The 15428-nt window shown below is 39.6% G+C and overlaps 1 protein-coding gene across 1 annotated transcript in view; it reads right to left on the reverse strand.

Moving 5' to 3' along the window:
* DPYS (dihydropyrimidinase) overlaps nt 1-15428 on the reverse strand; it is an 89844-nt gene that overhangs the window by 30034 nt on the left and 44382 nt on the right. Inside the window, exon 7 of the mRNA XM_032758483.1 lies at nt 14834-14976. Within this exon, the coding sequence (XP_032614374.1) occupies nt 14834-14976 (143 nt within the window). The remainder of the gene's footprint in view (nt 1-14833; nt 14977-15428) is intronic.

Below are 15428 nucleotides of genomic sequence, written 5' to 3' on the forward strand. Positions count from 1 at the left end.
AAAATTAAAAAAAATTTAAAAAATACAAACTAAATATGCAGGACAGGAAATGTATAAACAAGGATGAAACTGTGATTGACAAAACAAACTGAAATTTGGGATAATTGTTGAATTTTTCTAAGCTTTTTTTCCTAGAATCCCACATTATAAAAGTCATTTACTTTGGTATCTCCCTACTAGTGTATAACTGTCTAGTGCTTTATCACTTGATACATGATCATGATATTAATGTTTTTTAAAGTTCTACTATATGCCAGGCACCATATTAAAGGTATTAACTCTTCTCAACAAGCCCCAAAAGTTGCTACAATTATTATCATGTCTACATTTTACTGGGGAGGAAAGAGCCTTGAAGAGGGGAGTAGCTTGCCCAAGGTCCTGCAGCCAGTACTGGCACAGTTAAGATTTAAATACAGTTGCCTAATTTGGCTCTAAATGTCATCTCCCTTAACCATTGGGCTTAATCTTTTACCTGGCATTATAGTTATTTGAGTTATTTGGGGTGTTTCTTATCCATCTAATTAGATCCTAAGTTCCCTTAGGGTAATAATTTTTTCACTCAACTTTGAGCACAATGTATTGCATCCAGCTGGCACTCGATAAATGCTTGGTTCATACATGAGCAAGGCTGCAGTTATTTTGAAGTCACTTCTGACTCCTCTCTTTCACTCCATTTCCAATTTTTCACCAACCTAAATTAATTCCATTTTCCCCATTTTCCAGGCCTTCATTTTGTTTGCTCTCATCTTGACTTACCCCTCAGGCCAGACTCCTACAATAGCCTCCTGACCATTCTCCCTGAGTCCAATCCATCCTACACACTCATCACCCTAATTGCTCTCATCTTGACTTATCCCCTCAGGTCAGACTCCTACAATAGCCTCCTGACCATTCTCCCTGAGTCCAATCCATCCTACACACTCATCACCCTAAAATACGATTTAGTCAGATCTCCCCAGCCGACAGGCCTAGACACAAGACTAAAACCCTCAGACCCTAGGGTGATCAGGTAGGTGTAGAGATCCTAGGCCAACACCTTTGACCAAAAGCAACCTCCTAGAGTGACATTCACAGCTTAGGCTTAAACTGAGAGCGTTTCCAAGGACATGGGAGTTTCAGTGCTAAAACTGGGAAAGTCCCAGGCAAACCAGGGTGAGTTGGTTATGCTACATCCTCCTCCCCATCTCCAAAGCCCCTTCTCTTTACAGCCATGCACTCTACAAATAACACCACTTTCTACTGGTGCCAGGCAAATTGGGAAGCACAGATTTGGATCAACTCAAACCCTCACTCAAAGACATTCAATAGCTCATGCTGCCTCACATAAAATCTGCTATACTTCACCTAACATTCAAAGCCCTTGGCAGTCTGATGAGGACAAATCTCATCTTCAACTCCTTCCCATCCTGAACCCTCTCTCATTCTCCAGTTTTTATTATCCCATGACTGTATCTTTCCCATTTTCCTCATTTGCCCCTGACTCCACCATCTGGATGGCTTTACTGTCCCCATCCACCTGTCCAGAGCCACCTCCAAGGATTCGGTTAGTGCAAAGCCCCTTCCCAAGCCCAAATCAGTCATCTGTGAAGTCTTCACAGACGACCTCAACTCAGGACAATTATTTGGACTACTCCTTTGTCAAGGAGACCAGCACGTGAGACCTCCTCCATCTCTGGTACTGATGTGTTGAGCTGATATTTTTCTCTTCCAAAACTTAGTTATCCTTCACTATGTTTATATCTTTGTCTCACCAAAATGCAACCTCTCTGATGACAGGTATTACACCTTATATTTATGTCTCCCACAGTACTCGTAATTTCTCACACATTTCTTACACACAATGAACATGCAATCAATATATGTTTTCAGATAACTGATTAACCTTGTCCTCATCCCCCTAGCCTCCACCATGTGAGGAATTCAGCAATCCTTCTACACAGACAAAGGCTCCATTTGTTTTTCTTGTGGGTAAATTGCCTTCTCATTATTCTGCCTCCAGAAACTTAACTCTCTTAAATAAACGCCTGGTAGGAGGACAGAACTGAGAGCAAAGTATGAACATTTCTCTTCCCTGGTGAGAAGAAAAGGGCACAATCATAGCACAGGATGATAGTGGGGGGCTCACGGGAAGAAAATATAACAAAAATGTGAAGAAACCACCTTTAAGAAATTTTGGAGAGGGAAAGAGCATTGCAAATATACAAAATGATAGAGAAAACATAGGGAGAAAAGGACTTCACAGGAAAGGAAAAAATAAAACAAAGCTATTTATTAGAAGACAGACAGAGAAATGAGCTGAGAGCCCAGCACAAATGCTCAGCAATACCCTGCGTGGGAGGGGCAGCCCCTGTGACCCCCTCCATGAGGCGCCTCCTCCATGCAGACAGCTGGCCTTGAGAGCACATCTGGGGAGGCCCTTCCTTGCCCAGACAGCACGCGGCCCCAGTTACCGGACTAAAGGCAGGCATAGTGAACCAATGGAAAATTTCCTTCAGGCAACATAACCTCAGCATAAAAAAAAAATCAATCTATTTGCCTCCCAGCCAAAGAGAAATCAAGTTAGACAAAGGAAATTAGGCAATAAGTTTAATGTGACTGCAGCTGCAGCTGCGAAATAAACCTAATGTACTCTGACTCTCCTTCCCATGTGCTCTCTGGGTTGCACAGGCCACTTTTTTGGGAGGGCACCAAGGAAGTGTTCTGCAGGTACATGAAATCTTTTAAACTTAGAAGTCAACTGCCTGCTGGTGTTCAAAGAAGCCCCATTGCCAGCAGGATATGCTTGGAACCGATGTCCAGGAGCGTTGGCAGATTTGCAGGGATGCAGGCCACGCTCCTGCCAAGTGCACACTTGTAACCAAGGACAGAATGCGCAATCTGTTGCCCTGGAGCACAGAAAGAAAGCACTAACCTCAGATTCACAGATCTTAGCTTCTATGTGATGAGCTCAGGAAATCAAGGGCCAATGCGAATGTTTGTGAAAACGTGGCTATAAAGAGAGGTACTGATTAATAGGAAACAGTTATATGTCTATGTGCATGTGTCTTGGGTGGGTGCCAATATTATATATTTCAAGCATCGTGTGTGCAGTTAGAATGATGAAATACGTGCAGACTCAAGTCACCAAATAGGTGAATATTTGGCTGTCTTGCCTCAGGGGACTGGAAGGGGTCTGGAGCTTTGTTGTCTCCACTTCCTCCCCCACTCATATTCCAGCTCTAGGCCCACCCCTGCCAGGGTTGCAGGGCCTATAAGCTTTGTTTCTGTGGCTCTGGTGTGGTAGATCTGGTCAGAGAACCCTCTGATTGGTGGGCTTACTCTGGCAGTGAGAGCTAGTACCTGGGCCATCAGAATCACAATTCAAAAGACAACTAGGGCAAAAAACAAAAGCCACCACTTCTCTGCTGGCCATGGCCTTACCACCCTGGTAAAGAATGGGATTATGCCTAATCACTTTGTCTCCACCACCTACTATGTCTCTGGCACATGGCAGGGCCCAAGATATGGTTTGTAATGACTGAATAAATGAATGTGGAACAAGATAAAAGCATAATAGAGAGAAATGGGAATTTCTGCATTTAGTTGCAAAGACCCATAAATTTATACGTTTCTATTGAGAAAATGTGAGAGCATTTCATATAAAACAAACCAGGGGACAGATGAATGCCCCAGAGAAACTCTCACACATATATACAAAGATATACAGTGTTTGAAATAGTGAAAAATTGCAAAAGACCTGAATGCCCACCAGCAAAAGAATATATCATCAATTGTGGTATATTCATAAAGCATAATAGTATAAAGCAGTGAAAATAAATAAAACAAACCTACACATTTCAACATAGATAAATCTAACAATTATAATGTTGAGAAAGTTGCACATACATATAGTACAATTCATATGAAGCTAAGAATACACAAAAATTATATATAATATATATTATGTAAATATATAGTCGTGCCTTAGAAATGCACCTATATATAGTAAATAGAAAGAAATGCATGGAAATTATAAACATCAAATTGGGTAGTTGTTGAGACGAGGAAGGAGACAGGCCTGGGAAGGTTAATACACAAGTGTTAGCTATAGTACTCTTTGTACCTTTTGTTTATGTTAAATATTGTACTTTTTAAAAAAATTATGGACGTTGTAAATTACTGTCTACTCAAAGAGACTTAAAACACAGAAAGCAACCATTTACTATAATCCTAGTCATTTTAACATAAACATCAGAGAAGACCCAATATAAGTTTTTTAATTACTCACTGAATAAATGTGGTAAGATAGTCAAACCTCATGCAATTGCTCACAATTACTGTTTTGGATGTACAAGGTGTATTCAAGGAAAACGTTATTTTAAAAAAATGCAGAGTTCTGCATTTAGTTATAAAACTAATCAGCCTCAGATATTCCTGCTCTGATGGTATTACAGGCAGGAACATGTCTAGTTCTGGGACTCACATGTTTGCAGGACATGGACAAGTGTGTGTCAAGAGAAGGGTGGGTATAGGAGTGGTCAGGTCATTGGGATTTTGCTACTCATGGGCCTAAGGATCTGGTGAAGAACCTGGGAGTGTATATCTGGTGATGATGGGAAGGCTTACTTGGAGCCAATAACTTTCTTCAAACATTTGAATGAATAAATGAAAGGACTATCATATGAGATTGTAGATATATTCTGCATAATTCCAAAGGCTAAACATGTGAAGGGCTAAGAGGAGATAATTTTTAATGCAACCAAAAGAAGAATGTCCTCATAATTACAGGCATCCCAGAAAGAAATGGAATGTTTGGTTAGGTACTAAGTTCCCTGAAACTAGCAGCAATCAAGCAAAGGTATAGAGAACTCCATTTGGGGGCGCTAATTGGACTTTTTTAGTTCCAAAGTCTTATCTAATTCTATGACTCTAAACCAGTGTTTCTCAAACTTGAGTGTATATCAGAAGCCGCTGGAGGCTTGGGAAAACCTAGATTGCTGGAACCAACTACAGGAGTTTTTGAGGCAGTAGCTCTGGGGTGGGGTCCGAGAGTTGGCATTTCTGAAAAATTCTCAGATGATGTTGATGTTGCTAGTCCAGAAACCATGCTTTGAGAACCTCTGCTCTTAAAAAAAAATTAGTAAATCAGCTTAAGTTTTTTGGTGTTTTGGTCAGGCCATTAAAATGCAGGCCCTTCCTTGAATTACTCACTGCCTCCAAATAGACTTCCACTATAGTCTTCTAGAGGGAGGAGACCATTTTTATAGATGATTTCTTCTAAGGCCTTTGTAGGAAGACAAGGCTCTTTGCTGTACGATAAGAATATAAGGACCCTGAGATTCTTTTCAGATACTGATACTAAATTTCTTTTGAGCCATTTTCACTCTGTCTTCTGTTTCCTCCATAACCAATGGCCATAATTTTAAAATAACTGGCCAGAATTAGAGATGAGTCTGAGTCCAAAAAATAGTGTTGTTTGACCCACAGAAGGATCTGATCTGGTGTAAACCACATTCACGAACAGGTCTGGTGACACTAACTAGCCACTATCTCTGGAATGCATCTTTGTCAAGCACTGCTTTGGGGAAGAAGACAGAAGTGCTGAGAATTCTCTTCTCTTTAATTCAAAGGGGGAAAATATGTAAAACATGGCTCTTGAGCCAGTTTCCATGGGCAGATAAAGTTCAGACAAAAATGTTAAATCACACATTTGTCCATTAGTATCTGGTTCCTTCACTCAACAAATGACTATTGAGCTTCTATATATACGTGGAGCTGTGCTTAAACCTAGGGATACAGTTGTAAATAATACAAGCAAATGTCAAAGATATAAAAACATAGAATCTATGTCAGGTAGGAAGAAAAATACAGCAGGTGCTTAGTTAGGAAAGCCTATGCCTTTCACACAGCCTCACTTGGTGCTTATTTTTTGCCCAGTGCTAATGCTGAAAAGAAACTGCTTACTCTGGCCAAGCTAAATGATCAATGATAGAATGGGTTACTGTGATTCATTTCTAAGCTGCTTTTCTTTTATAATTTGGGGGAAAATGCAGTTATTAGTAGTAAAGTCCCTAGAAATCATTTCTAGTTCACTTGAAAGGTTCAGTTGCATAAAAATGTGTTTAAATAAACAACTTGGAATAAAGAGTGGTTAAAATTGTATGCATATGTAATCAATAATGCTAGCTTTTTTTCATGCATAGCCCAAACTTTTTTTTTTTTTAAAGCAAATGTCTCCTGAAGGCCACAAAATGAATCTTAGGAGGTTTGTTTGAACAGTTTCACTGCTAATAATTTTTAAAAGGTGTCAGTTCTGGAGGCTCAGGCTATCTTAGCCAAAATAATCCATCCAAGCTTCTTAATTTTAGTCATTCTGAAATTTAGTAGTGAAAATTAAAGGTGTGCAAGAAACCTGGGAGACAGAGTTTTTATATGAAATATAATTCTAGTGTCTTTTGGTTTTGTCTGAATTAGTCATTATGCAAAGATTTCTGACTCACAGCTATAGCTAATAAGAGCTCCCACTCATTCCACAAACTGACCACCTACTACTACTATTACCACTAACTGACCACCTACTACATGCCAAGTGATACTGAACACTAACTATGTTCCAAGCATCTTATGACACTACCTTAAAACTCACAACAAAGCTAGGAAATAAATATCATCATCATGCCCATTTTGCAAATAAAAAAATTGAAATGCAGAAAAACTAAACGACATACCCAAGGTCATACCCAGCTCATAAGTGGCAGACTAGGAATTTATCACCAAAGCCTTTCTCTTCACTCTATGGTACTGCTCCCCCAATAGCCCAGATGGCAGGTTTGATTTTGTGTGGATTAGCAAAAGATATTTGTTCCTCAAGGTGCTTTGCTATCATATGATAGAAAACTGGCATAGTTACTACCTGTATCTATATCTAGCTACCTATCTATCCACATACATCTGTGGTAACTATGATGTGAAGAGTGCCCCTGCAACTTTGCAAAAGCACAACCTGAGCCACCTCAGCCAGCAGCCCTGACACCACGGTGTGGCCCTGATATTGTGTTACAAGACATCACAGTGACAAATCATGGCATAAATCATATTCATTTCCACTTATGCACCCATGACAAGACCCACACAATGCACACTGGGATGCTTGTGGGTGTGGGGAGTGGCAGGTGCGTTAGTGACAGACACTTTTAGAAACAGGTATGAAAAGCAGCATCTTTAGGCCGATCAACTGTTATGAGCAGGAACACAGGCTGCTGTGCTGATGTGCATGTGAGTGTGTGTGTGTGTGTGTGTGCACGCTTTCTTTGAGGAAGAGGAGGAGGATTATAATGCACAAATTAGTCAGAGGATACACAATGTGCAACTTCAAGGGAAAATGCCTCATAGCTTCTGTGAAACAGTCACTGGTGATGTAGCTATCCTAATAAGCCACAACCGTCGCTCTTTGCCAAAGGGTACTTGACTCCTCCTTTCTTCTCCCTCCCCACGCCCTACAATCCCTACCACCCAAGGATGACAGTCATTCTTCCCCCGCTTTATTTCACACAAAAGGCCCCCTCTAGAATCCAGAAGGGCACCATCATAAGCTGCAAGCCATTACTCTTCACTGAATGTAAAGTTAAATTCATTTATCTCTATCTTCAATGAGAAAAGGAAGGAAATTAAGCAGGAAAGATGGCACAATGCCTTCAAGAATGGTGTATTCAAGGTCAAAGCCTGCCATAATTGAGTTAAAAAATAATAAATGAAAATATGTCTGCTCTGCAGAATACGGTCCAGCTAGAAGTCTTCATTAAATGTTCCAGTACACACAATGTGTTAGCTGTGTGTTTGTGTGCTTGAGATTTTGTGAGATATCCTGTAGCTCATAAATACTGAAAAGGGACAGTTACCATAGTAACTAAGTGCTGTTTAATGAATACCAAAGAACTGAAGCTCCAAGGATGGTTTTAAATGGCCAGAACATGAGTTACTGCTGCAGCTATGGGCTTGCAAGTAACTGACATGTCACTCTCTCTAATAAGATTTTTAACAAGTTGGCCAATTTGGCTGATCTCTGTCTTGACCACATGACACCACAAGATTCTGTCTTAACATCACATAAAAAGCATGTTCCTGATTTCTTCCCCTGACTCTAAGTACCAAGATCTTCTACAGAAATGGGTCAAACATTCAGACACGGAAAACATCCTTAAATTTGAAACTTTGACCCAAGTAGTGAAGCAGTAGGACACATACTTTTGTCATAAGCAATAGACACCGGCTCAATGAGCCGTCAAGCTGAATACAGCAGGCTCTTTTATTTCCGAAAAAGGTGAATGCTCCCTTTACACTAAATGCAGTTTGTTCTTTATTGTGCAGTGACACAGAAGAGCTATTGCAGTTGATTTTTGCAGGAACTTTTTACAGGCTAGTGACGTCTTAGGTAATCTTTCATCAGGATGTCCAAACCTTCCCTACTACGCCCACTCCCAATTCTCTCTCGCCATCCATCACCATATGTCAAATTCCTCACCTTGGAATCATCTCGCTTTTTACAGATTTAAAAGGAAAAAATAAGCATGGCTGCCCTGCTTTTCTTTCCACTGGTCTCCCCTGGTAACTTTAACGTGGTCCATTTTTAAGTCTACAGATTGTGTGTGGCAAGCATACTTACGTCTACATGCCATTAATAAGTAACAAGAATTTTAAAAACGAAAACATCTATGTACCATGAAGCCAAAAATCATTAGCAAATGCATCCGTTCTCCAGAGGCTGGCTTTTTCTTGCATAACCAGCAGCTCAAATGGCCTGGATGGGGCCAGCCGAGCTCAGTGTGGGCTGTGGGCGCCCCCTTCAGTATCTAGGGTGCAATGCATGTTGCTTTCCTGTTAGATACTAACGAGATGGCTGGGCAATTATTTTTGCTAAAACCGTTTAAGGAAATTTTGTAGGAAAATTTGGGCCAACATCTAATGGTGTGAGACAAAAACCCTGCACATTACCAATCTGCATTTAATGTTAAAATCAGGCAGGTAAAATTTAAAAGGGAGGCCTTTACTGCAAGGAGGAAAAAAAAATCCTATAGATATATTCATTTATTCATTTGATTAAATAACACTTCTCTACAAGGTGAACTCTATTTAAAATTGCCTCTGTCTGTGATAAACACAATTAAAAGTGGAGACAGCCACAACCTCTTCACCTTCTCATTTCCTTCTACAGCCTGAATCTGTTCTCTCTGTGGTGCAGTCCCCAGCCTTAACTGCTTCCTCCTAGAACCCCCTATCAATGCCTTGGTTTATCTCACCTCCATGTTTAGTCTTGACTCACAGGGCCACGTTATCTACTCACCTCTCTCGTATGATTTCATGTCGATGACTGCTCTAACTCCACAATGATCTTTCTTCTTTGAATTTCTAAGGCATCTTGTTTCTGCCTCTCGTGTGATATTCTTAACCCATCCCTTCTTAGGCTGAGAATATTTGACTTTACATCTCCTCTCCTCTCCTAGACTGTCAGCTTCTTAAAGGCAGGGTGTGGCTGTTGTATAAGCTTGACCCTCAGCCTGCGGCTTGCCGAGGTGCTCCTGTGCAGAGTGAATTTGTGAATGAAGGAGCACACAAAGGTGACTTCATTTCTTCTCTCTAAGAGATCTGCTTAACAAACTCATTGCTCCCAACCTAAAAAATGAAGGGGCACTTAAGGAAAATAAGACCAGCAAGACAGTTCTTCCTCCTCTCCTTGGAAAATCTTTTCTACTTAAATTCATCTTTATCCACTCATCCTTCTAACACAGTCATTTGTTGATCACATGCAGCAAGTAAAAAGCATGAAATGGGAAGGTGCTATTCTTACTTTTCCTCTCACCATAGCGGGTGCTGAATAAAATCTTTCTAATTTTCCTTTATGCTATTTCTTAGTCCCGCCAATCTTCCATGCAGTGTGGAAGGCTGCATCCTTCTCATTCACCTGTTCAACATTTATTGTGCTTCTTCTCTATGCTGAACCAAGCTGGGCCTGTGTCATATGGGATCAATTGAAACAAAAATCGAGAGCATAACTCCTCACTCCTTAAGTATGGGCTGTACATGGTGACTTCCTTCCAGAAAATACAACATGGAAAGGGGTGGGGAAAACAGCTGTATGGTGGAGAAACCTGGCAAATACGACCTCAGCCAGTTCATCCAGGTCAACACCAGTAGTGGTAAGTCATGCTCACAGTATGTCTTTTGATACAATGTGATGAAAATGGTTCTTTACTTCTGTGATTTACTTCGCAAACCCACAACCCGAGGCTTATAATGAGAAAAACATCAGGAAAATCACAACAGAGGCCATTCTACAAAATACCTGATCAATATTCCTCAAAACTGTCAAGGTCATCAAAAACAGAGTCAGAGGAATTGTCACAAGTCAGGGGAGCCTAAGGACACATGGCCACTAAATGTAATGTTGGATCCCAGAAGGGAAAAAACAGGCAAAAACTAAGGAAATATGATAAAGCATGGATTCTAGTTAATAATAACATATCAATATTGGTTCATTAATTGTGACAAGTGTACCATACTAATGTAAGATAATAATAGTGGCAACCAGCTGTGGGGTACATAGGAGTGTCTTATACTATCTTTGCAACTTTTCTGTAAATCTAAAATATTCTAAAATAAAACATTTATTTTTAAAAATGGAACTAGACCTTAAGAAAATTAATGAGAAAGAAAAGGAAGACAGATTGTGGTACGGGATTGTGAGTTGGTTTGCGGGATTCAGTAGAACTCGGGCTGCAAGGTGAGAAGAGGCAGACGGTGACGATGGTAGGGGTAGTGTCTAAGGACAGTGGAAAGCTATGGATGATTCATGGACAGTTAGAAAAGGCTAAAAATATTATTGTACTTCAGAAAGGTCCTAGTTGAGGTCATCAGCATACATTTTGGTTGGGAACAGCCAGCCCAGATGAGCAACTTTCTCATAACAACCAGGCCAAGAATAGAGAAAGCTGGTGCTGTGATCGACCCAGATAAGGGCTCAGCATACAGTTTCTGCAACAATCTCTCTCTTTTAACGTGAACCACAACAAACACGCTTTCTCCTTGAATTCTTCCAGATTCATTATTCTATGAAGCCTCCTCTTCAACAGCCCCCTTCTCTCCTTTTTCCCACATTCTGTAACTGAAAAAAATGAATAATGATAGTGCAAAAATATTCTGATGACGGTTTAGAGGAAAATGTTAAAGGATTAAAGAAGCAAGATATAGAGTAAGTCAAATAAGTCAAAGAAATCCAAAGGAGGTTCAATCAATTCAATATACCCTGAGAATATTTTTCCGCTTTTCAAAAAAAAAAAAAAGATAAAACAAGAAAAGAAAAACAAAAAGGTCACCAGCTTTTTAAAAGGATCTAGAGTCAGACAAATAGAACCCCATGGTTCATCTGCCTTCTGATCACCACAGGCAAAATAGCTGAGAACATCTAAAAATGAAAATGTCCTGCAAAGAATGAAACTAGTCAAACTAGAGAAGTAGAAAATAACCATAATAATACATATCTTGTCTTTGTGTAACATGTTCTTAGTTGACAAAGCATTTTCACATGTATCTCGTGTGATTCTAACCAAAACTTTATGAGGTAGGCATAGCAATTCTTAATGATCCCATTTTACATATGAGAGAGTGGATTTTCAGAGACTTTAAATGGCCTTTGATGGATCTGGGACCAGAACCTACACATCAGGCTCTGGGGCCTATGCTAGTTTTCCTTATGTCTGGCACCGAGGTGTACACAATCAGCAGGCATAGATAAAGAAGCCTTCATACTAGTAAGATAATGCAGAATGTGTATCTTTCTCCCAAAAGACACATATACAAGAATGTCAATATTTAATTTTCTATTATTATTATTGTGATAAATATATTTGATCATTAATGTGATAAATAATGTCCTTCATAAACTGAAGGATGGAAATCATACAAGAAATGTGAAAGAGCCAGGCGCAGTGGCTCACGCCTGTAATCCCAGCACTTTGGGAGGCCGAGACAGGCGGATCACGAGGTCAGGAGATCGAGACCATCCTGGCTAACACGGTGAAACCCCGTTTCTACTAAAAATACAAAAAATTAGCCAGGCGTAGTGGCAGGTGCCTGTAGTCCCAGCTACTAGAGAGGCTGAGGTAGGAGAATGGCGTGAATCTGGGAGGCGGAGCTTGCAGTGAGCCGAGATCGCGCCACTGCACTCTAGCCTGGGCGACTCAAAAAAAAAAAAAAAAAAAAGAAATGTGAAAGAACTTACGAGAGAAAGTGATAGAAAGAAATGTCAAAACATAGGATCTTTTTAGTTTGACCTTAAGTTAGTTATTCTTAGACTAGAAATGAGGGAAATTAAGCAGGTAATATATATAGATCTTTAAAAAAAATCTACACATCTGGATCATTATGTGCTATTCTGAAACAACTGAATAGGAAAGGAAGGGCAAGACAATGTTATAGAAATCAGTAGCAAAACTTGTGAGAAAGTGGTCTAAATTTATATAGTCTAAAAACATGACTCAAAGAGACATAATCACAGCCTATAAATATCCTCCAAGCAGCAATATGTGGTAAATAAAGTAAGTGAATTATTCACAACCTTAGGTTCAGGTCATCTCTCTTTGTCCAGTTGTCTAGGGAAGACAATGCTCTACCCCTGAGCTGGTGTCATCCCTAGAAATTAAAACGGCAGACGAGGGCTCGCCAGGCTGGGCCCTGTTGGAGATACTCAGGTGTAGGATTCAAAAGAAGCAGCACATCAAATGGCCTCCTGAGATTCTCCATATTATTAAGAATTAGATTGGAGAGTCTCACCACACAATAAAGTATTTTCATTTTTTCCCTCACCTTTGATAAAGAATGACAGAGAATGAAATCAAATCCAAAAATGCTTTTAGTTATTGGCCCACCTGATTGGAAGACAACATGGAATATGAAAAATCAAGAATATTATAAAGTGCTCTGCTTTGCTATCAGCAGACAGCCTGGTACTGAACCTCATGAAGAAACATCCAAGTTTATGAAGTCAAAGTCACTAGGTCAGGGTTCTCATAGCAAACCTGTCACTTACACAGTTTGTTGTACAGCTACAGTTTTCTTATTGTCATAAGGTAATCAATATTTGTCTCTCCTGGTAAAATCACATTTAAGACACCAAAACATTTCAAACACCCACGAGAGCTGTGACGTACAGATTATTACTGATGATTAACATTAGTGTGATGCTCCCTGATGTTATGCTTCAAAAACACCATTTTTCAGAAATATTTCTTTCACAGAATAGTTTTCACCCTTTTGAAAATTTCTAGGTTTTCAGATTAAAGCTCACAATCTCCTTAAACCGCAAGTTATTTCAAAAGGTCTGCCTGGTCCCAGCCCTTGAAGCAGCCTAAATTGTTTGAATTACAGCCAAGATGGCCCTGGGCAGGCCCCTGCTGGGTGTACAGCAGCCCTCTGTAGAGTGATATTTTAAATATCAGGAGTTCTCTAAACACAGCATGCTCAATTCAGCCACAGAACAATCAAAATCCAAGCAATTTTTTTTCCATTGCCTTTCCAAGCACAATTTTTCTAGCTTTGTAGAGAAGCTGCCTACATTTGGTTTTAGTTGTCTTCATTTCGCATGTAATTATTTTGTATGCAACCAGATATTTAGTCCTTAAATGGGCAATAGTTCCTTATTAACATAAGAAAGACCTTGAACCGTGTCTTGTTGTTATCTTAAGATATTTATGTAAATAAGATGTGTATACCACCCTTTACGGCATTGCATGGATCTTAACCAGTGATGAGGTGATATGCTGAGGTGTTTAACTGAAGGCTGCTTGCTTGCTATGACTACGGCCTGCTAACCATGTGAACTGGTCCCTGAGTGGGAACAGTGGGTGCCCAGAGAGCGTCAAGTGGAAAAAAACAAGGATTTCCTATAGGAATATCTGGGGCTTGTTTTTAGGCTTACAGTGATGGTACCTTAGTGTTTCAAATGATCATCGTTTTCCCAAAGGTAACCCAGGAGCACTTCAATTGAAGCTGGGCCTTTGTGACACCATTAGCCCAAGAAACCGTAGACTTTTTCTTACTACGATAAAAACCCTAACAGACTTTGAATAAATGCCTGTACAAGGAGGCAGAAGTCCATGCAAGTGCACATACATATAGATTATTAAAGCATTTAATGGGATTTTCTTCACTACAACTGCAAAATTTATGAAAAACACAAATCAGGCTGCAGGTGTTGCCTGTGCTAACGTCCTATAAGGAGACAATAACAGAGCTCTAGCCGCTATTGACTGCTTTCCTGAGTTGGTGGAATTTGCCAGACTTGCAATATTAACATAGAATTATGGAAACTGGAAACAAAAAGCTGGAATCTACTGGGAATGATAGGCTGAAGATGAACTCAACTGGAAAATTTGGCTAACTGAAAGTGACATCCTTTGTGCTGGAATTTTTCTATCTGAAAGCTTTAAAAAGGCTGTAATTATTTTGAGTTTTCAATTCAACCCTTTTCAAACTAAGCCTTTTATTTCCTTCGTCACGCTGTACCTTTCTTCCATGTGAACTCAGGCATTTGCCAGGCACTGAAGTGGTAAATTCATATTGGTTTTATATACAGATCCATTGTCAGAGAATGCAACACAACTTCTGCATCCTCTATGCCAAGAAAAACAAAGGAATATTTGCACATCAAAACCTTTATCTTGTGTACAGGCTCAAAATACCTGAGCACAGCTAAAGAAGTCATCTAAGGAGAAATGGCTGATTAATGCCAAAGCATTATTTCTTTGCAAGTTAGTGCATTTTCTCCACGATGAAGCCAAGGAATACAAGAACTTAGGCTTACCTTGTGGCTTTTGGGTCCCAAATAACAATGTCAGCATCTGATCCTACAGCTATTCTTCCTTTTCTTGGATAGAGATTAAAGATTTTGGCTGCATTTGTGCTGGTAACTGCCACAAATCTGTTTTCATCCATTTTACCACTATGCTGTAAAGCAATTCAAAGAATCATTCTAATGATCAAATACTAAAAAGTATCCTATCAGTAAAATGGCAAGACTTGCATCTCTTAAACAAACAGAACTGCACCTAATTTCTTATATTGTAGAGCATCTGAGGATGCTGATAAGTATTAAACAGTCATAATGCCAATGATGGAGATGATGGGGTAACATATGGAAGCCTGAAGATGACTTTTCAAAAATCCCACTACTTAGCATCCACACTAATTCTTCCCATTCATCCTAGAATCACAAAAATTGTTATAGGTGACAGCTAAATTTTGGTAATGGTATTTTCAATTCTCATTTAAAGTTTGACAATACCACATTTATGATCTGACTTACTTATTACAGACCTAAGATTTACGAGATAATCATGTAGACATTAGATAGAATATTATAGAGTGAGAATAGGTGACAACACTTTTTTTTTTTTTTT

Source organism: Hylobates moloch, unplaced genomic scaffold (assembly GCF_009828535.3).
Source record: "Hylobates moloch isolate HMO894 unplaced genomic scaffold, HMol_V3 SCAFFOLD_9, whole genome shotgun sequence".
NCBI lineage: Eukaryota > Metazoa > Chordata > Mammalia > Primates > Hylobatidae > Hylobates > Hylobates moloch.